The 26788-nt window shown below is 41.2% G+C and overlaps 1 protein-coding gene across 1 annotated transcript in view; it reads left to right on the top strand.

The window, feature by feature from the left end:
- The first annotated feature begins 9198 nt into the window (after positions 1-9198).
- Positions 9199-26788, top strand: part of ADAMTSL1 (ADAMTS like 1) — a 468040-nt gene continuing 450450 nt past the window's right edge. Inside the window, exon 1 of the mRNA XM_079927992.1 lies at positions 9199-9847. Within this exon, the coding sequence (XP_079784118.1) occupies positions 9785-9847 (63 nt within the window). The 5' untranslated portion in view covers positions 9199-9784. The remainder of the gene's footprint in view (positions 9848-26788) is intronic.

Raw genomic sequence — 26788 nt, 5'->3', positions numbered from 1 at the left:
TCAAATCCAGGGGCATAATGTTTATTCAGAGAACTGTTAAGGCAGTTCTGAAAGAGACCAGTATGAAATGGGCCAGGCTTGTAGCTTTCTGATGGTCTAAGCTGACAGAGGACTATACTGTATAGCTTGGCCTTGTTTGATAGTTTTGCAAAGTGCTGCCCTCCATAAGTTATGTTAAAACGTACCTGTTGTATTAAACACATTCTCTCATAGAAGTCTGGAGGTAGGCAATCCAGGAGCACTGTGATATTCCAGAGTGTCGGGCTGTCAGGACCCTGTCTCTGGGGCATCACATCCACTTAAGGTTATCTCAGTCCAAGATGGCTGCTCCAGCCTTCTCATCATCATTCCAGCCACAAAAAGGAGGGAAGAGTGAAGGAGGAAATGCTCTTTTCTTTAAGGACATTACTTGGAATTGTACCCAAGACCTCCATTTCCATCTCCTTAATGAGAATGTTGTCACATAGTCACACATGGCTGCAAGAGAGGCTCGGAATGTCTCTTTTCTGGGTGGTACTGTGTATTCATTACTAAGCAGAAAAAGAATGACAGATATTATTTAATATTTCTGCCGCAAATAGGTTATTTAAAATATTCTTTCCTTTAAAATACAGGCTAGAGTTTAAAAACCAAGATGATGAGAGCGGAAGTAAATGTATATGATTACAGTAAACATTCTGCTTCAAAGCCATTCTATTTACAATGCTACTGACAAGAGCGTTTCTTTTTTTTTTTTAATTTATATTTTATTTATTTATTTATTTTTGCCTGTGTTGGGTCTTTTTTTTTTTAACATCTTTATTGGAGTATAATTGCTTTACAATGGTGTGTTAGTTTCTGCTTTATAACAAAGTGAATCAGTTATACATATACATATGTTCCCATATCTCTTCCCTCTTGCGTCTCCCTCCCTCCCACCCCTCTCGGTGGTCACAAAGCACCGAGCTGATCTCCCTGTGCTATGCGACTACTTCCCACTAGCTATCTATTTTATGTTTGGTAGTGTATATGTGTCCATGCCACTCTCTCACTTTGTCACAGCTTACCCTTCCCCCTCCTCATATCCTCAAGTCCATGCTCTAGTAGGTCTGTGTCTTTATTCCCGTCCTACCCCTAGGCTCTTCATGACATTTTTTTTTTCTTAGATTCCATATATATGTGTTAGCATACGGTATTTGTTTTTCTCTTTCTGACTTACTTCACTCTGTATGACAGACTCTAGGTCCATCCACCTCACTACAAATAACTCAATTTCATTTCTTTTTAAGGCTGAGTAATATTCCATTGTATATAAGTGCCACATCTTCTTTATCCATTCGTTGCTGTGCACGGGCTTTCTCTAGTTGCGGCGAGCAGGGGCTACTCTTTGTTGTGGTGTGCGGGCTTCCCATTGCGGTGGCTTCTCTTGTTGCAGAGCACAGACTCTAGGTACTCGGGCTTCAGTACTTGTGGCTTGCGGGCTCTAGAGCGCAGGCTCAGTAGTTGTGGCGCATGGGCTTAGTTGCTCCGCGGCATGTGGGATCTTCCCAGACCAGGGCTCGAACCCATGTCCCCTGCATTGGCAGGCAGATTCTTAACTGCTGCACCACCAGGGAAGTCCCCGGCAAGAGTGTTTCTATCCCAGTCCAACTGATAGAAAGTGAGGGGGCCACAGAAGGAGAGCTGGGGCGGGGGGCAAAGGAAAGACATGTAACCAAACACCAAAACCCAAAACTAGGACTGTGTGACCATTTTGATTAGAATGTACCTCTCTAGAGCAGACCATGACAAAACCTGCATAGTCGTGTGCCTTGGACCTTGCTGCCTCTTTATTTTGTACATCCTAGATGTGCCCCCACTGGCATTACTTCTCAGAGTATTGTCAAGTGATATGTAGCAAATTTCCCTCCTCCGCTCTCTGGCCTTAAATGCAAACATGCCTCCAGGCTAGGACTTGTGTTCCTTCCAGCTGCTCCCAAAGGCTTCTGTGATTGGCTTCCACTCTACAATCATGTCTAAGGAGGGGGGGTTTTCCCCTTTAGCCTTGGAACCCTATACTTTCCATAACTACTAGTTTCTGTGCTGGGAAACCAATATTGGATTTTAACTTCTAGGAAATGCACATGTGAAAAAGATAAATCTCTGAATTCTTTTACCTGCTTCTGCCAATCACACCTCTGATTTTCCCCTCAGGACGCCTGCATTTTAGTCATGTTTTTGTTGTTGTTGGCTTGTATTCAATTCTCTATGTTGTTATCCTTTTTTTTCTCCTTTGGCTATGCTTACCAAGTTCCATATTCCTCATGAAAGTCTTCCAAAGAAAGGCCTACCACATTTTCAAGTAGGAAAGAGAAAACATCCAGTTTTACCCACAAACCTCATGTCCTTTTCAGAAACTGAAAAAATAAACCGTATTATAAATTATTTTCAGTTAGAGGCTCTTTTTTTTGTATTTCACTATATGATAGTTTTGGATATTTCTTTGACAGTATTTATCATTGTGATAGGAGATAATCTTTGTAACTTAACAGAGAAACTATGCATCTAGCTGGTGTCAGCAAGCTATATAATAGGAATAAAATTGAAGGCTGCACAACGATCTATTTTATTTTAGAGGAAGAGTTCTATGATTTTCCATAGTTTAATTGCTGTTCTGAAATTCAAGTTTTATTTCAAATGTCATCTACATTTTCCCTTAGATTTTAGAGACTATATTTTCTTTTCTTTTGTAATTCTGCTTGCTTTTCTTCCTCTTGTTTTTCTTTTTTCCTGCTACCGTATCTGTAGACATAGCATATGTTAATTAATGCCTGTATTAATTTAACAAATGTTTATCTAATGCCCATTATGTACAAGGCTTTGTGGAGGAGCTGACATTGTCTACACCTTAAAGAATAAAAAGGATTTTTAGAGAAGCAGAGGTGGGAGGAAGGATCTTCCAGGCAGAAGGGACAGGATGAACAAATATACAGAAGTGGGAGGATTTGGAGTATTGGAGTAAATCAGGTATTTCAATTGGTCTGGAGCATGACTTTCTATTATCCTGGGACAGGAAGCAGGTCAGGGAGGTCCTTGAATGCCAGGCTGAGGAATTCGGCTTTTGCATTTTAATCCTGCTGTCTCTATATTGTCTATAAATCTGTTCACACCCCTTCACCTCTTGTCTGGCTCTGGGATAATTATTTTATCTGTAGAGGATGATGTCATGGAAATAGTACTGAACTAAGAATCAAGGGCCTTGAATTTATATATTACACTTGGGTTTAATATGTGACTATTAAAACCATAATTCAAACCTTGAAGATTAAACTGATGTCTCTCTATGTCAAGAAGGCGATGAAAGACAGTTTGTTGCCAGAATTCTCTATTTATCATGCCTTGCACACAGTAGGTGCTTAATAAGTGTTTTGTTGACTCTAATTCAATAACAAGTCTCTGAGATCCATGATGTAACCCCAGCAATGTAGAAAAAGGAAGAACAAGAACCACCAGTTTGAAGGTGATGAATAATTCCATCCTCCCAATGCAGTTCAGTGCTCTGTTAATCCGTTTGCTTGCTTGTTTGTTTATTTGTTTTTTCCAGGGAGGAGGGTGTCCTAGAATTAGAATCTAAATTATTATAATGATTTTATCCCAGAATTTTATTAGAATTTTCAAGCACACAGAATAGTTGAAAGACATGTACAATGGATACTCATATAGCCACCACCTAACTTGGTAAAGATTTATCGATTTCTTATTTAGTACCAAGCTCTGAGCCAGACTCTGCAAACCCCTCGCTCCACTGCCCACAACAGCCCTGCAGTCCTGAACAGTAGTCTCATCATTTAACAGCTTAAAACAAAAACCAAACAAACAAAAAAGTGGGTTCAGGGACTTTCAACAATTTATGTCCTTAGAGCCCTGCTGGTAGTAACTAGAACAGCTGGGACCGTCTGGCTCCAAATTCTGGGTTCTTTCCCCTCCACAAAGCAGCCACTAGAGTTCTTCTCTGCTGCTGGCCAGGGTCACAGATTCTAACCAAGTCCCTACAGTGTGAGAAGCCCTGAATTAAGCCTTGTAGACAATAGGAAGAGATGTAAGCAGAGGCTCCTAGTGCTTCAGGAAGCGAGAGGTGAGTCAAATCAAATTTTAAATTTCGTCGCGCGCCTTCCATATGTAACATGCAGTGCTAGACACTTTGTAGGGGGAGATCACTGAGTATGGGATCTGAGACAATGGGACAAAGAATTTAAAAAACGTATCTTTACCCTATAAGCAGCCTGAAATAGCGGGTCAGCGTGAGTCAAGCATGGGTCTCCTGTGTCCCTGCTTTCTCTCTGTTTACCGTGTTCTCTTCGCTTGCACAGCCTTTCCCTTTTTCTTTGCATCCCTAAAAGTCTCCTTAGATCTCAAGGTCTTTTTCAATTTCTATTTTTTTCCATTTGGATTCTTATTCCTCACTGAGTCCTCAGACCAGCAATGACCTCTCCCTTCTCTGAACTCCTGTGGCCCTTTGCTCTACAAAGAGGCAGTGCTGTCTAGTGGTTATGAACACAGATGACCTGGGTTCAGATCTTGGGCCTTCCCCTCTCTGGGTATGTGATCTTGACAAGTAATTTAATTCTCCATGCCTCAGTTTTCTCCTCTGTTAAAGAATCGGTCTAGGTTTCTGTAAAGACAACAATTTACTCTTGCTAATTTAAGCAGGAAGTGTTATAAGGTATTAGTTAACTCACAGAAAATTGGAATTGTCAGTGAAAAAGACTAGTTTGAGCTTTCTGAAGATTCTCGTGCTACCGTGCAGTTGAAGTTTACCAAGGGAGCTGCTGCCTCTTCCATAGCCAGGAAGTCACCTGCTCAGTGGAAATGCAAGGGCTGCATAGCCACACACCCCCTTCTCTGATCCAGCTAAAAAACTGCATGTCCCAGGCCTGCCTCTTGACACCCACAAAAGTAATGACTGATTAGCGTGGTTGCAGGCAAGCCACATTGCTCTGTAGCCATTTTTACAAGTACAGAGAGCAAAGCATGGTCTCTGCCTCACTTCCGCCTTCCAAATCTTAATGGGAGTGCTTCCGAGTGGCCAAATCTAAATTGCATCCATATACTCTGGTTTCTCCTCAAATTGTATAGATGTTTTGCCCTTTTAAAAAAAAACTGCATCCGGTATGCTAACTGCAAGGGAGTCTGGGGAATGTAGTTTCTAGGTTTCAGGCCTCTGCGTTTCAAGAAGGCACTGGGTGATGAATGTTGACAGCTAATCTACCTGAAATAACATCCGTATGAGGATAATGCGTACCTATTCATAGGGTTTTTGTGAGGATTACATGAAATAATAAATAGAAAGTACTTAGAACAGTGCCTGGCACGTAGGAGACTCTCAATACATGTAGCTGTTTTCGTCAACTTCTCAGAGAGTTGTCCAGAGGAAAGTCAAACAACCTTAGATAGAGCTCCAGTTTCCCACCTGCTAATAAGTAACTATGATGAACCCACTTATCAAGAAGGGCACCAGTTTCCCCATCTATAAATTGAGGATAGTAATCACTCTCTACCTGATAGAGTTTCTGTTCATATCGCGTTAGGTCACGTGTGAAAGATGATTTGAAAATGGTAACGAATGCTGCAGTTGCTTGGGTGTTAAATGGCTATTAGGTGAATCGTACAGACCCCTGCTCAAGTCCCAGCTCTGCCCCTGAGACTAGCAGTCGGCTTCCAGTAGCTTGATCTCATTCATCCTCACTCTGTTTCTTCTCTCTTTAATTTTCAGAATTAGGCAGGGGAATCAAACCACTTCCACACATGCCCGTGAGGACAGTAAGACTTGGGTGCTGCCGTAGCCACCTCCTTCAAGAGGGGAGATGAGGCCCTACCCAGCTCGCCATCACTTCCCACCCCTGAGTTCTTTCCAGAAGACCCTCTGCCCTGTCTTGACCACAGTCACTGCAACTAGAGGGCCAAGCGAGAAGGCCCAGCCTCAGGAAGAGACAGGTGGCTCCGGAGTGAACGCTGTAAGGCACTCTCCCCGGGGAGAGAAATTCCGAGAGTTGAGCTCACTCTTTCCTGCCATAAAGCACACTGAATGTTAACAGCTTGCTCCTGTCCAAGCTGGTGTTTTTTAAATTAAGTATTGTTAAATCCATACCATTTGGAATGATGCTTCAGACAGCTCTGATACTCCCTCTCTTGCTTCTGCTTTCGTTTCACCTAATATATTGTGCAGGGGGCCCGTCACCAGTATTACAGCAGCTGGGGCCGCCACCACTGCTGCTGCGGCGGCTGCTGCCGGTACTCAGACGCCGGCAGACGGCTCTCATTTAGATACCTGGAGAGGAAAAAAGGAACGTGGCCAACGCCCTGCTCAGATGCCCTAAGAGGCCCTTCCCAGGCTGCTGCAGTAGGGATCTCGATTACCTAGGCTTTTATGTTATTTTTCCTTGGCACTGAAAACGGTTTTAGAAACGACAAAGATGGGAGACAAAGGAGTTGTAGACTAAAATAAGAGACTTTCCATTGTCAGGTAACATATACCCACCATAAAACCTGGGTAGCCTGCCTTCTGTTCTTTTGCCTTTACTGTAAACGTCCCCCTCCAACCAGTAGGACACCACTGTCAACATCTGCATACACACACACGTATACACATACACACCTACACATACATACATATATACATATATATTTACATATATGTATATGAGATGAAAGTGATTTAGAGTCAGAAGACCCTGTTCAAAGGCCATTTCTAACCAGTGAGGCCCAAGGTAAGTCACTTAACTTTTCTGAGCCTCAGTTTCCAAATATAGAAAATTGGGTGAGTACTTAGCCAACTTCGCAAGTAGTCAGAAAAGTCGAATGAGGGCTTCCCTGTTGGCGCAGTGGTTGAGAGTCCGCCTGCCAATGCAGGGGACACGGGTTCGTGCCCCGGTCCGGGAAGATCCCACATGCCGCGGAGCGGCTGGGCCCGTGAGCCATGGCCGCTGAGCCTGCGCGTCTGGAGCCCGTGCTCCACAACGGGAGAGGCCACAACAATGAGAGGCCCGCGTACCGCAAAAAAAAAAAAAAAAAAAAAAAAAAGTCAAATGAGATTGTGGGTATAAAATCATTTTGTAAACTTTAAGGAGAGTGCATAAACTTTGGAAATTTATCAGAATTAACTCATCCCCCAAACTTATCCCAATCACCATAACGCAACTTGATTTTGTTCTTCTTTTTCTGAAATTACAGTCAGCAGGGAATTTGCACTGCAGGGTGTAGTGCTTGACTGTACAGTTGCTTTTCCTCATTTCTCTGGAAGGGAAACGCTACTCACAAAGGGGCCAGAAGCTTGACACATTGTGGCGGTCATCCTCTGAGCATTCAACGTATGGCTGAGGGCTTAAATTAAAAATATGCTATTCAGTGACTTCATTAAGGTGACTATCTTGCTGGATATTGACATGTTCATCAAACCTCCAAGGCAGAAATCTCTGACTCAAAATATCTAGCCAGTGCTTATTTCCAAAGCAGGAAGGAATCTAGACTAGCATAGAAGTGGCTACCGATTATTCTCTGACCATGGTAACTTGTTATCTATTCTGCTACAAATGGCACTGTATCATAATCATTCTTGCTACCCTTCCTTTTCCCACCACCTGTTCTTCCCTTCGGATCCTCCTGATGAATGATGTTTATGTGTGAAGAGGGAGGAAGTGGTATTAGATAAAATATTCCATGTTTTAGAACGAGTTGAAACTCTTTAGCCACTGACACTGACAGAAGAAGAAAACCCGTGGCAGAAAGTTCCAGTGTGTAAAAGAGAGATATATAACACAGCTTATGTGTGAAAGTTTATTTGAATCAAGCCATTTTTAATAGGATGAGGATTTCAGATAATGCCGGTCAAGCATTTTTACATCTCCTCCTGAATAGTCTTTAGCTTGTGAGCATTAGCTAGTTTTTGAGAGATTTGTAAAACTAATCTTTCTGAATGGGAAAAGCATACTTCAAGAGTAGGACCTCTTTGTTGTGGATTTGTACTATCCATCTTTCTAGGTGGGGGAAAAGGTGGGTCCTTATATGCCCTGACTTTCCTAATAGGTTGAAAATGGGATTTTTAAAGCTCTTCTGTCTTTCATTGATATTCCATATGAAGTCCGTAACCTGAAGTTGAACAACCTGCTTTTCTCCACCTTTTTGAAAAGCAGCACTGCAGGTATGTATAGAAGCAGAGCTGCCTGTATTCACATGCCTGTAATGGCTTGATCAGGTTTTCCATATTTGAGCGTTTCATGCCTCTTGTCAGTATTTTTTTTTTAACCAATGAAAGGAAAGAACCTTAATTCTAAATGTCTTCTACCTTCACCCTGTATATTTCTGGGCTATCAGGAGATCTACAAAGGAAGAATTTCCTGGTGACACTCCTTATGGAAATGTAAGGCCAAGTTTGCTATTTCATTCTTTCAAAAATTCAATGATTTCCTTAACAGATAAGGTGAAAGCCATCCTTGTTTGACACTTGACGCTTTTCTAAAGCTATAATAAAATCCCCCTCTATTAGAATTCAATCTTGCTTGCTGGTGGTTTAACCAGGCTCAGAAGCTTCCTGACCTTCTCTTTGCTGTTGCTGGCCTGGCCCCGTCATCATTTCACTGATCATCAGTACTTCCTCCAGGGCTGGACTGGATGGGGACGGTCATCTCCTCATCCAAGCTCTTGCAACAGTAGAAGGAAAAGGAGGCAAAACTCCCTCCAGCCTTTTCTGCTATATTATAGCAGCTCTGATAAAGGACGTGGATAAGGAGAAGGCTGAAACTGTTGGTTAGAAGGTTTAGGGATTAACTGAGGATTTAATTCACCCTTTCTTTCCCTCCTCCTGCTAAAGCCGATAGTTGAGAGTTGGCACTGTGTCAAGACCAGGCTGTTCCTTAACCCCAAATTTCAGCCCCACACATCTCAAGAGTCTTTGCTAAGGGCTTCTTTTTAAACAGGGGATCTAAATTTCTAATTGTGCCTTGAGCTTTCGTAAACCTGGGCTATTTTAAATTGTCACTTTACAAAGAAGTAACCTGCTTTTTTTCTTCTCCTTCAGATCAAGTCGTTACTACACAAAGTAACTTATGCCTCTATTTAGGCTTAGTGAGGAACTTTCAAAATTTTATACAGTCTCCCTTTTCTAAGTCAAGGGGGAAAATAAAGAGGAACTTTATGGAAGAGGCATAGAGCAGTTGTACAGAACACGTTTAAAGGGCACATTAAGTCAGTTTTTGTCTCTGGTTCTTTCCCTTTATGGCATATGTTATATATTGACAGGGATTAAGTTTCTCTCCTGAATGGAACAATACAGAGTCGCAGGGAGCTACTGTACTTTACAAAGCAACAGGCACCAGCACAAGCAAACGGCACAAATAGAAATGTATCTCACAGAGAACTAACCAGGTTAGTTAACAGCACAGGGCTCTGCTTCATCTTTTGCAATTCTGCATCGTTTGCATTTCTCTTCTGGTTCTGCTGCGCGCTCCTCCGCTCTCGTTTCTTTTTCGTCCTTTCCTCCCTTTCTCGCTCGCACTGTTACACTTTCTCTGTCCCCCTGGCTTTGTTATTCAGCATGTCTGATTAGCAGGAGCCTGATTGGCTGGCTGCCGGCTCCGAGAGAGATTCCATTCAGCTTACCCCCCACCCATCCACCCACCCACCCACCCCTCAGTCAGGAAATGTGAGCGGGGCTGATGGAAGCGGATAGGCAGGACTGGAGTGTTAGCACCAGTACTGGATGTGACAGCAGGCAGAGGAGCACTTAGCAGCTTATTCAGTGTCCGATTCGGATTCCGGCAAGGATCCAAGCATGGAATGCTGCCGTCGGGCAACTCCTGGCACACCGCTCCTCTTTCTGGCTTTCCTGCTCCTGGTAAATGCCTTTTCATTTCAATACATCGCTATGGCCATTTAGTCTGGGTGCTGTTGTGGTGGTGTGTACGTGTGTGTATGTGAGTGTGTGTGCCTGTGTATATCTTTCTCTTCAAACGCCAGGTAAAATAATTTACATGATTTAAAGAAAAAAAAAAGCTTCTTGCAGAATTTTAACCCCAACTTCCCAAGCAAAATAAAGTCTGCAAGACTTTGTGGGATTCGTTAGAGGTAACTAGGAATACTGAGACATACTGAGACATGAACTTTGGGACATACTGCATGGAGTTTGTGAGCTGAGGGCTGTATAAATGGTGGTGGGCATGCTTGGAATTTAGGTAACAGATGTCCTGAAATCAAACTCACTCACTGAAGTGTTCCTGGAATATTTTTGAAGGATGGGCTGTGAGGGGCTTTCCCCCACTACCTTTTATGGGTCCTCCTTCCTCTGCGCACATGCGCTAGGGAAACAGGTAAAAGAGGGAATGAAAGCCTCTCTGTGGCCAACCCAGATTATAGCTCATAATTACGGCAAGTCATCTGCGGATACAAGTTAATGCTAGTATTTATGAATTGAGGATTATGGTCTTTGATGTCAGATCTGCTTTTGAAGAAGAAGAAAGTGCTGACTTTTTGTGCAGCTTCTTTCCACAGTCACAGTGATAAGATGCTCTGCTCTGGAACGTCAGCACACACTGCATTTTTGACTCGAAGTAAATGTTCCGTTGTGACTCATACTTGGTTTTATGGGCAGAAAATGAAACTTTACTGTCCAAAAAAAATCTACACTCAAAATATTAATAGCAATGCACATTTTTTTAAAACCAGAGTGTTCTGGGCAGGCAGCTTCGTAAACCTCATCTGAAGGTTTGATTCCAAAATTTGCACACACTGAGTCCAAACAAACGTGCTTGTAGCTCTCCCTGTCGCATGTATGGAGAGCCAGCCCTTCCTCAGAAGGTAACCAGGCAAGAAGGGAAAAAGGGGAAAATGCAACGCATGTACAGGTTGCATTGATTCATCGAAGATGAAGGGATGTTTGTTCTGATTAGACTCTGACAAATTTGATCTGCACTATAATTTTGAAGAAGGGGAGCAAGCTATTTAAGCACAGATTTTAAAACTCCAGGAAGGCTCATCATCAGAGAGTGATTAAATATGTTAACAATTCCACTTCTGATTTGCATCATTGTAGCCAAGAAGTCGTAATGCTGCATTGCAAAAGCTGTAAATATAGAAGTATATTTTCAAGTTCTCATAGAAATTTAAATGCAAACTGAACTTTAAGTATGAATGGACTGTACGTTTTTAGCTGTTCTGAGGAGTATAAAAAGCAGAATGTTTAGGTGTGCTTTATGACGAGTGGGGCAAGCAATTTATGAAAGGTGTCTCATTTTTTCCATATGGGACGTGTTTCTTATATACACGCCATTGGTTTGCCTCATCTTTCCCTCTTTGTATTTTTTTAAAAGCACGGGTTATTTTCGCATTTAATTACGTCATGAAGCAAATTACCGGTACACAGTACTTTTTTGGTATCTTCATAAAGAAGTATGATCTCATTATACTTTGGAAAAACTTTCCCATTCAGGAATAGATTGTTTTGCTACCCACTGGGTAAATTGCATTATATTTCTCTTTGATATCTTGAATATTCATATATGTGTTTGAATATATAATGACGCTCTTATGGATAAGAAGGAGTGTTTGCTTATTTCAGATTTGAAACATAAAACATTTCATTTAAATTACAATAATTGTATTATGAGGATAAAAGGAAATAAGACCCAGGTTTGCTTTATACCTGTATTTAAATGAATTTGGATTCTGAGAGTTAGGCTAGAAAAGAAAGAACTGCCTGGTGAGCGCCAAGATACATCCCTGTGCAGAGTAATAACAGCTTTAGTAGTACCTGCCATGTACTGTGTGTCTGAATGTGCCAAACACGAGGCCAGTTGTTTGAAAAGCATTACAGTGAATCTTCACGATAACCTTGCAAATAAAGCATCTTTAAACCCATTCTACAGATAAGGAAAACAGCTTATATTTGAACTCAAAGGTGAAATAATGGAGAGAAAATAACTTGTTTGCTTTGTACTGTGGTTGTAAAATGTTTAGCAGTGATGGAAGAAATGACACAGGTTGGTCTGTAGTCTTTGTCGGAGGTATTTAGGCTTTTTGCCTCATCTTGGCCAATAAAGATGTGTACAGCATTAAGGGCACTTGTCACACTTGCTCATTCACTGTCCCATTTAGCTTTTGGGCCAAAAGTAAATTATTGGCCCAAGAGAAAGTGACGTCTAGCCTGATCAGTAGTTGACTTAGAACCGGAAGTGTGACATTTTCAGCTCAACCTTTTGTCTGGATCAGGAAATTGAACTGGGTGGCTTGTTTTTCCTATAATTGTTTTATACATTATAAGAGTCTGTCTACTCTTAGAATTAATTTAAGCAATTTTTAAAGATTCCTTTTTACTTACTTGGAAAACAGCCTGTTTGTTTAGTGGCAAAGCCCAGTTTCTACTTCAAAACAGCCTTCATATCACTGATAGCAGAATCGTCTGTATCATGACTTTGTTCCTGAGTGTATACAAATATTGTATGCTGTTCACCCTCAGTTTTACCAAAACCCTTTCCCACTGGAGCATTACTCCTGAGACAATGAAGTGCCTGTGTCTTTTATATCTATTTTTGGTCACCACCCACATTTTCATGCAAAGCTCAAACATCGTAGACTTCTTTTTTTCACTCTGGACACAGTAGGACAGTAGTGCTGAGCAAGAGATTTTATTCTGATATTCAGGTCAAAGTAAGCCACATAACCCAACCTACCCCATCTCCCCACCCTGCTCCCCTTTTCCCTTCTCCCTCCTTTGTCCCAATTGTTTAGCTCAAAAGGAATGTGGCAAAAACCATGACCGGCCATTGACATATGTGTCCATCCAAACTTGAAGTCAAATCACTTCTTGTCAGAAAAGCATTTAATCAAATTTGCATTTGCTTTTTGTTTCTTTTAAGTGGTTTTAAGCTGCTTCGCCTGCTATTGTGGCGGTTGCAAGGGTAGCACTCAGAATTATAATAAAGTACATGTGTTTTTCTGTTGAATTTCTTTTTCTTCTCTGCACTAATTTATATGTGGAAACTAGTCAGACACAATAGCCCATTCCTTTGGTCGCTCTGGCACTCTCCTCCACTATTATCCAAGTGGATCTATCTTGGATGGCGAGAAGCACCATTAGCTTGTGGAATGAATGTTAAATCCCTTATTTACAGCAGACTGTGGCCTGCTCCAATAAGTGTGTGTGTGTGTGTGTGTGTCCGTCCATGTGCATGCACAAACACCTTTCTATAACTGCTTACATCAATTTCTTACTCTTATGCCTACATTGTCTTTAAGTCAAGCTTAAGGATATTTCATGTACATCTGGAGAACATAATGAGGCATTTCTTTAAGCATTATTTATTATTTACTTCATGGTTTTGTAACTTTTTTGTCTAGACATGGTCAGCTACATTTTTATTTTCTCCTGTTTTTAGCATTTCAGTCCGTTTCAGGACGACTTTCTGGGCCCCGTTATTATTGTCATGTGAACCAGTTCTATGGCTTCATATAAGTTGAGGGAAGTATGTCCAATAGTGGTCACTAGTGAACTACAAAAGAATCCTGTTACACCAGGAAAGTTTTTCCTTGAAAGACTCTGTGGATATATTAAAGACTTTTGAAAGAAAGAATGAATAAATAAATGTATTTGTGCATTTATAGGAGTGTGAATACATGTTGGCCCCCCTTTACCAATATGTATGAATAAAATGGAAAGCAGATCTCTAGCAGACCACATGGTAGGCTATTATTCAAACTTAGGAGTGCACAGAGTTCATTCTTATATCTTTATAACATTGTGCAATTTTATGTGCAATTTTAATCAGTGAAGTGTGGTTAACCCCCATCCTTGCTACTCCTTTTTTAACCCAGTTTGTTGGTCCATTTTGCACAGGATTTATGTTTGCATGAAACATGGTTTGGTATTTTGGTTCTCCCCTTTATTATGGCTTAAGCAAAATATAATCTTAAACTCATTCAGGAAAAAACACAGAGTCCTGTGAATTTCTGCATTTCCCCCAGAACCCGGTAGAATGTGTTGTATATACAGGCATCGTAACCATTTGTGAACTAAATTCAGAGAGCAAAGGATGTAAAGAGACTCACATGATTCTCTAATTCTCCACAGGTTCGGGGTTTTCTGACTTCATGTATAGATCTCGTTTTTTTGGTCAAGTGGCAGCTCTGCTTTTAATTTGTCTATTTTAGGTTCCAGGTCTAATTCTGTAAGTTTCAATCTACCCTTCCCTCCTTGTGCATATTCTACTGTTTCTTGTGGTCTCCTGGGTAGAGTGACCCAGAAGTGACCTCTTTGTAGCAGGAGGACCATAGTCTCTTCTCGAGTGAGAGCATTCCTTGACTCATCATGAATAACCTACTGGTGAAGCATGTTGAGATAATCACAGGAAAATGTGTCTAAATCGAGTTTGAGAGTCTTGCTGTTTTTACTAATTTTCTTCATCTAGAGAGCTGGCTTCAAACTGTGTTTTCACCAGAATGAGACAAGTTCATGTCATCTTCTGTCTGCATCATAAAGGCCATACCATGTGGTTGAATTTTGGCTTGATTGGCAGGACTGGCCCATGAGCGGCTTAGGACTGGCATAGCAGAGGTGATGTAAGTCCGAAAGGATCCTAATTGAAATAGGCCAGCAGAGCTGTGTGGGGAACCTGCTTGCTGACTGGGTATGCTGTTGCTATCAACCCCTTCTTTCCATGAGCTCAAAAATAAATGACTAAATCTCCCCAATTCCTGAACTTCAAGATTAAAAACTACGTTGAATAAAGCGTAACTGTTCTGGTTTCTTCTCCCAGGGACTTTGCTAACTGGGAGCACCCAGCATGTAGGGCAGTTAGACGTTTTCTGGCTGTGTGTAGATGTCCCAATGGTAGTAGTCTGCAGACAACAGTGACCTCTGGCTTTTTGTTTGTTGTATTTCCAGAAGCTCAGTATTTCTAAATCAGTTTGAATAGTTTCCTGTACTTGTTAATAGTCTCTCTTCCAGTCATAGAAATATATCTTATCTCAGTAACTATTGTAACCTTTATTTGAAGAAAATACCCCACCCTAAATTCCACCAGTGTATAGTCAGTATTTAGTAGTTGTTTGTCAGAGGCGTACATAATTCACTGTATTCTTGACAATATTTTTAAATGTAATTTCTTCTAATTCTTCCTTGTATTTATTTCTCATACTGTACTTAGGTTTTTGTCTAGTCAACAAGGTTGTGGGTGACAGCAGAGGGAGTGACGTGTTTCTCCTACCTTTATCAGAATGCCTGGTCTCAGTAAATGTTGTTGAATGAATGAATAAATGGATGAATAGGAATGACTTGGTAAGAAAATATAAGAAAAGGGTAAAGCACAAGTAGCAAGGGGAACATGTGAACATCCATTTCACATGTGGAGCATTTCACCAATTCTGGTTTTAGTAAGACCAAATCAATAAGCCTAATACATTCAAAAGAGAAGATACATACTCTGTTTTTCTTTCTCTCCACACAATGAAAAACAATTGAATGCAGATCCTTTCTGCCATTGTTAATTAGAATGAATTTTGCAGGTTTCATATCTTTTTTTTAAATCCATTTAGTTCTCAAGTATTTTTTCCTTTTACAAAATTTGTCCTCAGGAAGAAAATGATACTTATATTAGCCACAATTTTATAAAATTGGAAGGTTTCTCATTATAGCAGAGATAATGTTGTGGATTCACCAAAAATTCATTTCTCTTTACTACTGGGCACGAAGGTAAACTTTATTTCACAGTTTTCTCTGTAATTAGTTGGTGCAGTATGATTGAGTTCTGGTCAATGGAATGTCGTTAGAAGTGACATAAGGCACTTCTAGGCCTGACATCTCCCACATAATCCTCCAAGTAAGCAAGAACTCTCTTTATACACCTGCTGGATGCAGAGAATCCAGTAAAGAACTTCAAGACTCTAGGAAATAGTCAAGCCACCGAATGGAAGGCCTCATCCCTGAATGGCTGCATGGAGCAGAGCCCCACACCGCCATGCCAGCCAGTCTCACAGAATTACATTTGTGAACATTCACTTAACCACGAGCAAGCAATAAACCCCCGTTGTGTTAAAACACTGATAGTTGCGGGAAGGTGTTCTTTGTCATACTGAAAACCTTTTTAAATAACATTGCTTCACATTTAGATGAAATGAATGCTTATAAGTAAGTACCAATACCACTTTCCATTTATTATATGAAAAAATTAAAATAAGGACATGCCATGTCACCCTAATGGTGGTTTAGTCTTTGTGGTTTGCAACTTATTGTATACCTAGAGTTCTCTAAGTACTTGCAGGTATGTGGAAAAATCCTTTTTTCAAACAAAATCCAGGAGTAGGTGGAGCAGTAAGAAATAAGGGGGGTGGAAAAGGCAGGGCTGTGGTAAACAGTTGGAATCCCATGGAGCGGAACAGGACCACACAACCTGGCCAAGGACACAGAACCACACAGACCCAAGGGGAAGGCAAAGAAAACAGAAAAGGATACCAAGAAGCAGAAACTGAGGCACAACACCAATGCAGCTCCAGAGATGTCAGAAGATAAAGGAGTGAACAAGTGACAGAGAGGGGAACAGACTCATACACGCGCGCGCGCGCGCGCGCACACACACACACACACACACACACACACACACACACACAAACAAACAGAACTTATAAAGTAAGACACACTTCTTGAGTATATCTAGTCTCAATCATCTTTGATACTTTTTTCTAGGAGGTGTCCAGGTGTCAGGAAAGAGCCCCGGTTTTAGAGTGTGGCCATCTGGGCTCTAACACTGATTCCAGCCCTATGATCGTGGCCCAGTCACATAACTCGCCGAAGCTGTTGTCTCTTCATCCATGCACGATTGTCCATCTCTCCTAACTCTCCAGGATACCTTGAGAGGAAAACACAGCATTAGATGTTGAAGTGTTTTGTCAACTCCAAAGTACTATAAAATTTCAAGGGATTACTTTCATTCGTGTGAAAATCACTTATCTATCACCAACTGTATACCCAACACAGAGCCAAGCTCCATGGAAGATAATTTAAGGCACAGTCCTTGCAGTGAGGAGCTTGGAAGGTTGCTGGACATTCTGTTGTCAATTTTTTTTTTTTTTAATTTTCAAAAAACTCTTCTGTAGGGAATAGTTTTGTGATGTATATAATTACTTTCAATTACCCCACAAGATGGCTCATTTTGCTCTCCCCCTCCTGCTTAGGTAGTGGCGATTTAATCCTCTCATCTGTGTGTAAATGTAAATTATGGCTTCCCACAGATTATCAGTGTATTATCTTCATGGATATTATCAGTCAGTATTTGACTTCAAACAAACATTAAATTTTTTTCCGATTTCTATAGTTCAGAATATCAATTCGTGCAGCAGAACACACTATAACAGTGTCTTAGTTAAGATAAATTCTTTGGGAAGAAACTTTTCTCAAAGCAAATATTTATCATTGCGAGAATGATCATTAACTGTGTGCGACCAACATCTAGGGAGTTTTCATCTGCCCAGCATCATTGGGGCATCCTGATGGCAGGCTTCAATCTTACCTAGTTTCTACTCCATTGTGCTTATTTTATAATAACCAAAATCCAGGCAAAAAATAAGCATATTCCATTTGGAATTATAATTCTGTAAGTGCAATTAGTATAGTAGGTTGCATCTCCCTACCTCACTAGATTTTTATCTAAAGGTCTTATTAAAATAAGTTAATTACAAAAAACCCAAAAGGCCTGTGCATGGAAGGGGGGGATAGTTCAGAGAAAGGGAATAGCAGAGAAGTCATGCCTGTGAGCGTACGCCATTTATAATACTGGAGACTTATTCCACTTCTGAAGCAAGAAATTGCAGGACTCTAATGGTTTCACCACCTGTGAATTATTTGGGTGCACGTCATAAGCGGGTTCTTTCTTCTATTTGTTTAAAGGAATAAGTGGTATGTTCGCCAATTCTACACTACATTAACTTTCACAGAGTTTCCATTTTCATCTTCATTGCTTTTTCAGATTTTTTTCCAAAGGTTCTGCCCTTCTCCAACTAAACTTTTGGGTATTTTCTCCTTCAATTTTCGTCCGGGGACTTTCTCTAAGTCAGTTCAGTCTGTTGGCGTAAACGTTAGGACAATGGAGGGAAGGAGAGTGATAACCTAAGACATCCTGACATAAATTCCAAGAGCACTAAAGAAATGAGACAGGAAATTATGAGCAACCTATAATAAATTCAAACTGTCCAATAAAATAAATAGACCTCACTTTGTTCCCTTAGTAAAGTATGGTAGGGTGTCTGATTTCTCAGCCCACTTCACCATTTGAAGTCTGCCAGAGTATTGTTCAAATACTCTACTTCATCAGTAGAACCAGAAATGAAAAAGGGTAACGGAAATAATAGGAAGTCCTTCTGCAGACCAGGTGCCATACACTTTTACTTTGGGGCTTGTACCCGGTCTAAGATAACAAACATGCTTTGAAATTACTGTTACAGAGTGAGCTTAATTGACATTTGGGTTCCCAGGACATAGATTTATCGTGTTTTCAAATTAAAAAGAATCTTTGAGGTGGCATAAAATGTGACCTCAGTTGAGAGGGATCTCTTTGAAGGCAGGACTTTGGTTTTATTTTGTCTTAGATATCTTTATATCTCCAGCACCGGACAAAGAGTTTGATTTACAGAAAATGTTCAATATAAGTTTGTTGTTTGAATAAATGAATTTATCACCTATTCCAGCCCTTTGATTTCACAGATAATTGAATTTAACATATAAATGTTTGCAAAGAGATTGGAGACGTATTTGCCAGGAACACCTAGTAGGTAGGATCCAGAGCTTGGAATCTGGATCTCTTTCCTTTGAGTCCATACTCCTTTGAGAAGGAGTTCATTCTCTTTCTGTTATACTGTATGGCCCCTGAGGACCTTTGTATAAGAGTCAGCCGAGCCAGCCTTGGTAGAGAAAGGTTGAAATGTTGAAATGTCACATGCAGTGGAAACCGAGGAAGCAATGAAGCTGATGGAAAATCATCTTGAGTTAAAACTCGAGGATCATTGTTGGTTTATAAACATTGGGGTGACGTGGCAAGAAGAGGGGACTGAAGTCTATAAAGTTTTTGTCTTACCCTAGACTTACAACATATCAATAAGCTTCATTTCTATTGCTTTCCATATCAATGAACAGTGTGAATGTGAAATACAAAATGGTGATGTGAAAAAGACTTCATGGGGGACCTTGCACATAGTAGGTCTCCAAGAAGTGTTAGCTTCCTTCCCATCCCCCAGTGCAAAATAGTATATTCATTGAGATCCTGCTGTATATCGGGCCCTGTGCAGGGTACAGGGTATACTGTGTTGAACAAAACAGACATGGTTCTAAAGCTGGGTCTTTCTACGTGTAACATCAGAAAGGATTTGAGATCGGGATTGGGGAAGACAGGCATTAACTGGCCAGTACGTTCCATTGGTTTTATGTTGCTGTCATGATATAATTTTCTTTAAACTGTATACTTAACTATTGCTTATGTAAGGGCATCTCTGCCTAAAGAAATAGACACATTAATTCACTATTTATAGTGATTCCAGAAAGAATGTGTTAGAAAAACTCTAAAACTCTGAAGATTTATATTTAAGATCACTTCTTTGAGCTATGCCTTTTTTTTCTTTTTTTGTTGGAATCCTCTTTTTTAGTCATACTGAAACCAAAGCTTAATGAGTGTATTACTTGGTCTCTGTTTATTTGATACATAAACACCTGTCTTTTCCATCTTAGAAATATGCTCAAGCAGGGAAACCTTTACACCAGCCCCTCATTCAAGTGAATAAAAGACCAGTCAACAGCATATAGAGCACTAATTACAGTAGGTTTTTCCTCAAAACGTTTAGCTTGCTCTATGGAAACCATTAGTATGAAGGACCTTTAGAAACCTTTGAGCATCACCTGGCAACCAGTCAGCATGTTCTCAGTTCTCTGCTAGGAGGGATTCTGATTTTCCAACACCTCTGCCATGTCCCTATGACCAGTCCTAACCTGCCTTAGTCCAAGGCAGGCATTCTTACCCCTGGTAGTTTGCTAAATTTGCTAACTTCAGTTTGGTGGTGCTGGGACTCAAACCCAGTCCTTTATGTCCATTTTAGAGTTCTAGATAATTGAAAGAAGTGATTCCCAGACCTTGGATGTCGTAGACCATTAAAATTTCAAAAAGAAATAAGATTGTGTTTGCAGGCAGGCGGGAAGTATGGAAAACAAAGTTTCTAATGTTTTAATTTTATTAGGTAGGGACATTAATAAAATAAAGTTCTATCACCTGTTTCATAACTGAAGTAATAATAGTTAATAGTATAGAGAGTGCCTGCTTCAATGTGAGATGTACTTTACATATATTAAGTTATCTAATTGTCCTAACAACCCTAGGAAGTAGTTATAATTATTTTTCCCATTTTACAGATGAGGAAACTGAGACACAGAGTAATTACATAACTTGCTTTTGGTTACTCAGCTAGTAGTGACGGAGTGCAGCTTTGAACACAGGCAGGGTTCACTCTTGTCCCAACAATGCCATTTTGTTTCACCAGCGGTGCAAGAAATGAAAGGTTATTTGAATAAGCCCAAAGTTTCAAGTATATAATTTCAGAAGAGAAACTAAACACATTTAACTCTATGGAAAACTAACCAGGGACCTTATTGCTCTCCTTATTCTTCATATCAGTGAAAAATTTTGTTAGACTGACCTGCTCTAAGCCAGACAATTTCCCTGGGACACAGAGATGAACGAGACACAGCCCCGCCCCCGAGGACGCTCACAGATTCTAAACAAAGTTTTAAAAAGATAACACAGGGTTTCCCTGGTGGCGCAGTGGTTAACGATCCGCCTGCAATGCAGGGGACACGGCTTCGAGCCCTGGTCTGCGAAGATCGCACATGCCGCAGAGCAACTAAGCCCGTGCACCACAACTACTGAGCCTGCGCTCTAGACCCCGCGAGCCACAACTATTGAAGCCCGCGTGCCTAGAGCCCGTGCTCTGCAACAAGAGAAGGCACCGCCATGAGAAGCCCGCGCACCGCAATGAAGAGTAGCCCCCGCTCGCCGCAACGAGAAGCCCGCGTGCAGCAAGGAAGACCCAATGCAGCCAAAAATAAATAAATAAAATAAGTAAATTTATTTTAAAAAAAGTAACACAGACTGAGGCCGAGTGGAGGATATAAGATGCCACAGCAGCACAAGGAAGAAAATGAGAGAAGGAATTTGGCATTTATTTGCTGCAGTGCCCCAGGCTCTGTGCTAGGCAGAGAATCGCTCGGCCTCTAGGTGGGTCAGTGAGGGTGACTTAAAAGATGGGACATTTAAAGTGAGCCTTAGGAGATCAATGGAGGTTCACCAGGTAGACAAGAGAGGGAAAGGGGGCATTAGGCAAAGGGACCTGCACGGGCAGAGGCACAGAAGAAGGAAAAAAAGTTGAGTCCAAGGAGCCGTGAGTGAATCCCAGTGGCTAGAGCATAACAGCTCCTGCAGGGCCTGGCATGCCAGGCCTGGGAGCTTTGGTCCAAGTTTGTGTTTTAGAAAGACAGCTGTGCTGGCCTCACAGAATGGAGAGACCCCGAGAATGGAGGCTGGAAGGCCCTTTGATTATGACACCACTGATAGTGAGAAACCATGAAGACGGCAGCAGCCCCAGTGATGGAAAAGAGGGGGAAAGATCCCCCTATACGGCTACATAGTCACTTGCAGGAAAAAGCCCTGTGGTCCTCTGGGCTCAGAGGCTCTTATAGCACCAGCTGTGTACTCTTTAGGTCCCCCTGCTCAGCAGACAGCCTGTACCCTGGCACTGAGTAGGTGCTCAATTGTATGCAGAAGGAATGCGCGAAGGAGTGAATAATTGTATTCGAGGCTTCCCTGTTCAATCCCTTCCCTACAGTCAGAGATTTTTTTTTTTTTTTTTTTTTTACTAAATTATAAAAGGCCTTCTGGAGTAACAAATGTCTCCGTCTTTAAAACCTGAAGAACTTTCTGTCATTCTCTCAGGAAAGAGAGAATTCAGGCTCAACCTTTCTGAAGAGACTGCCACACTGCTGTGACTTAACCCTTTATTCACTCTCAGTGAACCTTTCCAAATACATAGAGGCTATTTCAAAGGGGCACTCCTGCACTTTTTGGAAAGCTGTATGACCTCACGTAACACAAAGGCCGTCGTGGGGAGTCATTTTTGTACTTTGGGGTGATTATTGTCCTCAGAGACGGCAGTGTTTTCCCACTTGTGGTTATTTATCTGATTTCTCACCAGACAGTGCTTTATTCAACTCTTATTCATGTCACAGTCATGAATCTTTCCACGGGAAGCCAGCAAATATCTTTGCCCTAATTCTTGCAGCGCTCCACATTATCTAAAATGGGCTCCACATGCGGAGTTCCCTTTGAAAGCAACTGAAACTCCAGTAAAAGATGCTGCATTCAGTGTCTAAATTTAAGTTAGCTGCTCTGATGGAATAGTAATCGTGGTCTTCAGGAAAAAAATCAAGCCATATCTGAAATTCATCAATTCATCATTTTGTACTAAAAGCATAATGCGACTGAACAAAATAACCCACAAGTTTTATTAAAGAAAGTGTGAGTTAAATGTCACATAATTATATTCTTTATATTTTTTCTTTATGAATCCAGTTGCTAAGGTATCAGATTTTTAATCAGCCATTGGAATCCTGTGGGTATATCATTTCTTCTTCTCCTAATTAGGAATAGTCTCCAATTTACTCAGCGTTAGTACAGAATTGATTATAGCTTGGCCTCATAACATAAAGTAGACTTACTCTGGAACAGCATCAAACAGGTATTTATGTTTTAAAACGTATGGTCCTTCTGACTTTCATTCTAATTTTCGACATTTACCACTTTTCCTTTCCTTCCTTCTTCCCCCAACTTGACTGCAAACAACACAGAAATCTCGTCAGACTTAGCAAAGGGGGAAAATGTGATTTTTCGTGTCTTCCTGTGTGCTAGGTACTGTGCTACTTGTTTCTATATGTCATCTCAGAGAAGCCTTACCACATCCTCGTATAGATAGGAAAACTGAGTACTAAAACCTAAAAGGTGGCATGAATTCCTCTACGTTTAGTGTACACGTACTCAATTCTTATAGCAAACAAATGATATTAAAATATGCAGCACAGAATATTTTCCCTGTTGTTGGAACTATGTTATTTGGACTGTCAGCAGGAGCCTCCCCAACTTGCTGAGTGATTTCCACGGTTTCAGAACCAAATTCTTCAGAGTTCACTGCTTGTACCGTATTTCATGGATCCTAAGATACATAATTTTTCTGATTTTAGAAACTTTGACGCGTCTTATCATTGACAGCAGGTCACTGTTTAATGGGTGGCTCTTTTCTTATTCTTAATGGTACATAAAATAATGTGACTTCAATCTGTGTCATCTTGGATTCGGTGGAAGGGTGTGCCAGGGTCTTTCCAGTGTCCGAATGATGGGAGCAAAGCTTGAGATTCAGTGACAGAAATAGGATTATGGACTCCCGACCCTCTCCTCCCGTTCACAATCCTCTGATGCAGACGGCTCCTGTCTTTGCTTGCCAGTGTGAGACATTGAGAGTTTGTACCTTAAGCTCAACTTACTTCTGTCCCATACAAAGGTCAAACCCCCTTACCGAAGATCTCTTTTCTTCTTCATCTAAATGTGCCTCAGTATTTTCACCTGTAAGCAATATAGTATAATGTGGTAGTTGCTGATCTTTGGTCAATATCAGAATCAGCTGAGCACCTATTAAAATTATGACGGCCCAGGATTCTCTTGCTTACTTCAACCGGCCTGGGCCTCTGTGTATGCGTTTTTAGCTCTCCAGGTGATCCTGATAAACACGAGTTTGTTGAGAGCAGGAATTCTTGAGCCCGACTGCCTGGACTCGAGTCCTGGCTCCACCAGTGTAACCTTCCTGTTATTTTCTGTGTCTCAGTTTCCTTATCTGCAAAACAGGGACCAACAACAGCATCTACCTCAAAGGATTATTGTGAAATTTAATCAAATGAGCCATGCAACCTACTCAGCCCAATGCCTAACACATGTAGCAAGTGCCCAATAAACATCACGTGTCATGACTCCCTTCCTACAAGGCTGAAATTTTCTATCTCATTCCCAGAAACCAATCTCATCTTTTCCTAGATTCAGGGCAGCTGACAGCTTTGTTTGGTAACTCGAGTCTCCCATGTTATCTCAAAGAATAGGACTGAGAAGAAAAACTAAGATTCCTTTTTAATGAGCAGGGGGAGGTCTGGAGTCTGTTGAAACCAGGGAGTATAAAACAGAATAAGGATAAAGGTAGGTTCAAAAAAGTCACGCTGTGAGTTCACTTGTAAACGCTTGCCTAGTTCAGGGTTCTAACCCACCCCCCCACCCCCCGCATCCAAATCACTGTAGGAACTGAGAACTAAAAATGTCTGGGCAGCCTCCAGGCTCCCTCACACAAGAGATTCAGATTCAGGTGGTCTGGGGTAGACATGGGCGATTTTTCTTGAGTTCCCAGGTAATTCGAGTATGCAGTCAGAGTTGATAGCCATTGATCCAACTGCATATTTAAAAGATTCTAAACACCTCTCACCTGTTAGGGGATTTGTCTCTTATTTGAAGATATTTTATAGAACCCTCTCCACCTCAAAAAAAAAAAAATCTTAGGAGACCCTCTTCCCTAAAACAGAGATGCTATACCAGTTCCAATAACTCATACAGTTGACGTGAATGCACTTTGTAAATTGTAAATACGTGTGTGTATGTGAGGGAGACACAAAGAAAAAGAGAAAGGGAGGATTATGATGTATAATAGGAAGATGATTTTCCTATTATGTTAGGTAGCATGCACAAAGAGACCTGGAACTCTTCCAGTTAATAGGGTGTAGTGTAAGCTGAAGTCTAATCTGTCAGCCATTTGAATGCATAAATTTTTTATTCAGAAATAGGAACCATGCACATTTTGTACAAGATAGAAATTAGAACCTTTCTGAGCCCGATTTGAAGAAATAAAATTTTAAAAACCCAGATGCTCTGAGGGTATCCAGTCTTCTGCATATACTAGTCATATAATCTTTTATTTTCTTTATTTTCTTTTTCTGGATGGCCACTGTAATAGATTAAGTATCTGATCTTATGTTCCCCAGCTTTCCTCAAACAGCTAAGTTTAATTCCTGTCCAGATGACTGACTGACTCTTATCTCTCCTTATCCCACTTACTTAGACATAAAGAGATTCTAAAGTCCTCTTACCTGTTGGGGAAGTGGTTGTAAGGTGGATTTCTCTCTTATCCTTTTTATAGCACTCTCTATCTGCCAACCTTAGTAGTCTCTTTTTTTCTAAAATGCCCATAACCCTGCTATGCCTGCTATAGGGATATTATAAGGATCAAACAAATATGTGTAAGCACTTTGAAAACTGTAAAACTCCCATCATATCATGCCCTGCTCAAAAGCCTTCATTGGCTTCAGCTGTCAGTCTACTTAAGGCGCAATCCCTCAGCTGGAACTCAAGGCTCTCTCCCAGACCACCATTCCAACCTTGTCTTTGGCTGTTCTGACACACGGAGAGCCACGCTGCAGGGGAACTGATCTGCCAGACTGGAAGCAGACTGAGGTACCAATTGTGTATTATATAGATGACAGTAAGAAGAATCTGATTTAGGGTGCTGGCAGCTGGAATGGAAAAGAGGGAACAGAAAGGAGGTACATCACCAAAGTAAAATATCTAGTACAGGTAATTGTTTGGGTATATGTGTGTGGGTGGATGGGTAGGCTGGGTTGAGGTGGAGAATGGAGAGGCTGAAGGTAGGGGAAATGTTTTATAGAAGTGTTTATATATCTGTAACTGGGTTAAGAGGAAGGACTGCTAAAGGAAGGATTGGGGACCCAAATATTGAGTTTGGTTTTGGACATGTTGAGTTTAAGGTACTACGGAGGCGTCCAGGTGAGTCGAAACAGAAGCCTGGAGATTGGGGTAGAGACGTTTTTGTCTCTCATCTACAAAGAGAAGAGTGCAGGCAAGGGAGAGTGGGTGAGATCAACAGGAGGGTAGAAAGAAGAGCAGGGGCCCAAGGAAAGAATCTTGAGGATTCCGGCATTTACTAGTCAGTGTGAGTAAGAAAAGGTAGGGGAGGAACCGGCCAGGAGTCACTGCCAGCAAAGCCAGGGGATCACGTCCCACAGGAAGGTCTGAGGGAAGGTCCTCGGATGTGGCGAGTTACAGGCTCCTGATGAATTTCAGAGGAGCCACATCACTCAAGTGGCAGGGCAGAAGGCAGATGACGAAGCGTTAAAGAAATTGAGGGTATTGAGGAAGTGGGTGCCGTGCGCGTGGATTAGCCTTTCAAGAAGTCTAGAAGTGAAAGGAAAGGAGGCAGAAGACAATTTAACGCTTACCACTAACAAAGTGGAAAGTAAAGGCAGGAAAGCACAAAGCTGGAGCCGTGAGATAAAAGTGAGCTTGTTTTAATAAAAAGAGGAGAAAGTGCTCTCGTCTTAATGGCTCGAAGAATGCTGATAGCAGCCGTGTGTGAAATTGATTTCTGAGGCCCAGCACCAGAGACAGACAGGCTGTGAGGCCAATGGGGTAGTAAACCATGGTTAAGCACCTTCGCTTTCTCTGCTTATTACAAAACAGGCTTTAAAAAAGATGCCTGTGGTGCATCTCGGCAATCTTGATATTGTCTGTGGCCAAGATCCATTTTCATATATTCCTGAGGCATTTTAGTGATTATAACATTACTTGAAGCATCAGCCTATTAACTTTTCACATTACTAACCGTGATTAATGCAATGCATACATTGCATTGCATCCCTACCATTAAATAACATTGA

Source organism: Stenella coeruleoalba (genome assembly GCF_951394435.1).
Source record: "Stenella coeruleoalba genome assembly, chromosome: 7".
Taxonomy (NCBI): domain Eukaryota; kingdom Metazoa; phylum Chordata; class Mammalia; order Artiodactyla; family Delphinidae; genus Stenella; species Stenella coeruleoalba.
The sequence above is the reverse complement of the archived record's forward strand: the minus strand, read 5'-3'. Positions and strand labels throughout refer to the sequence as shown.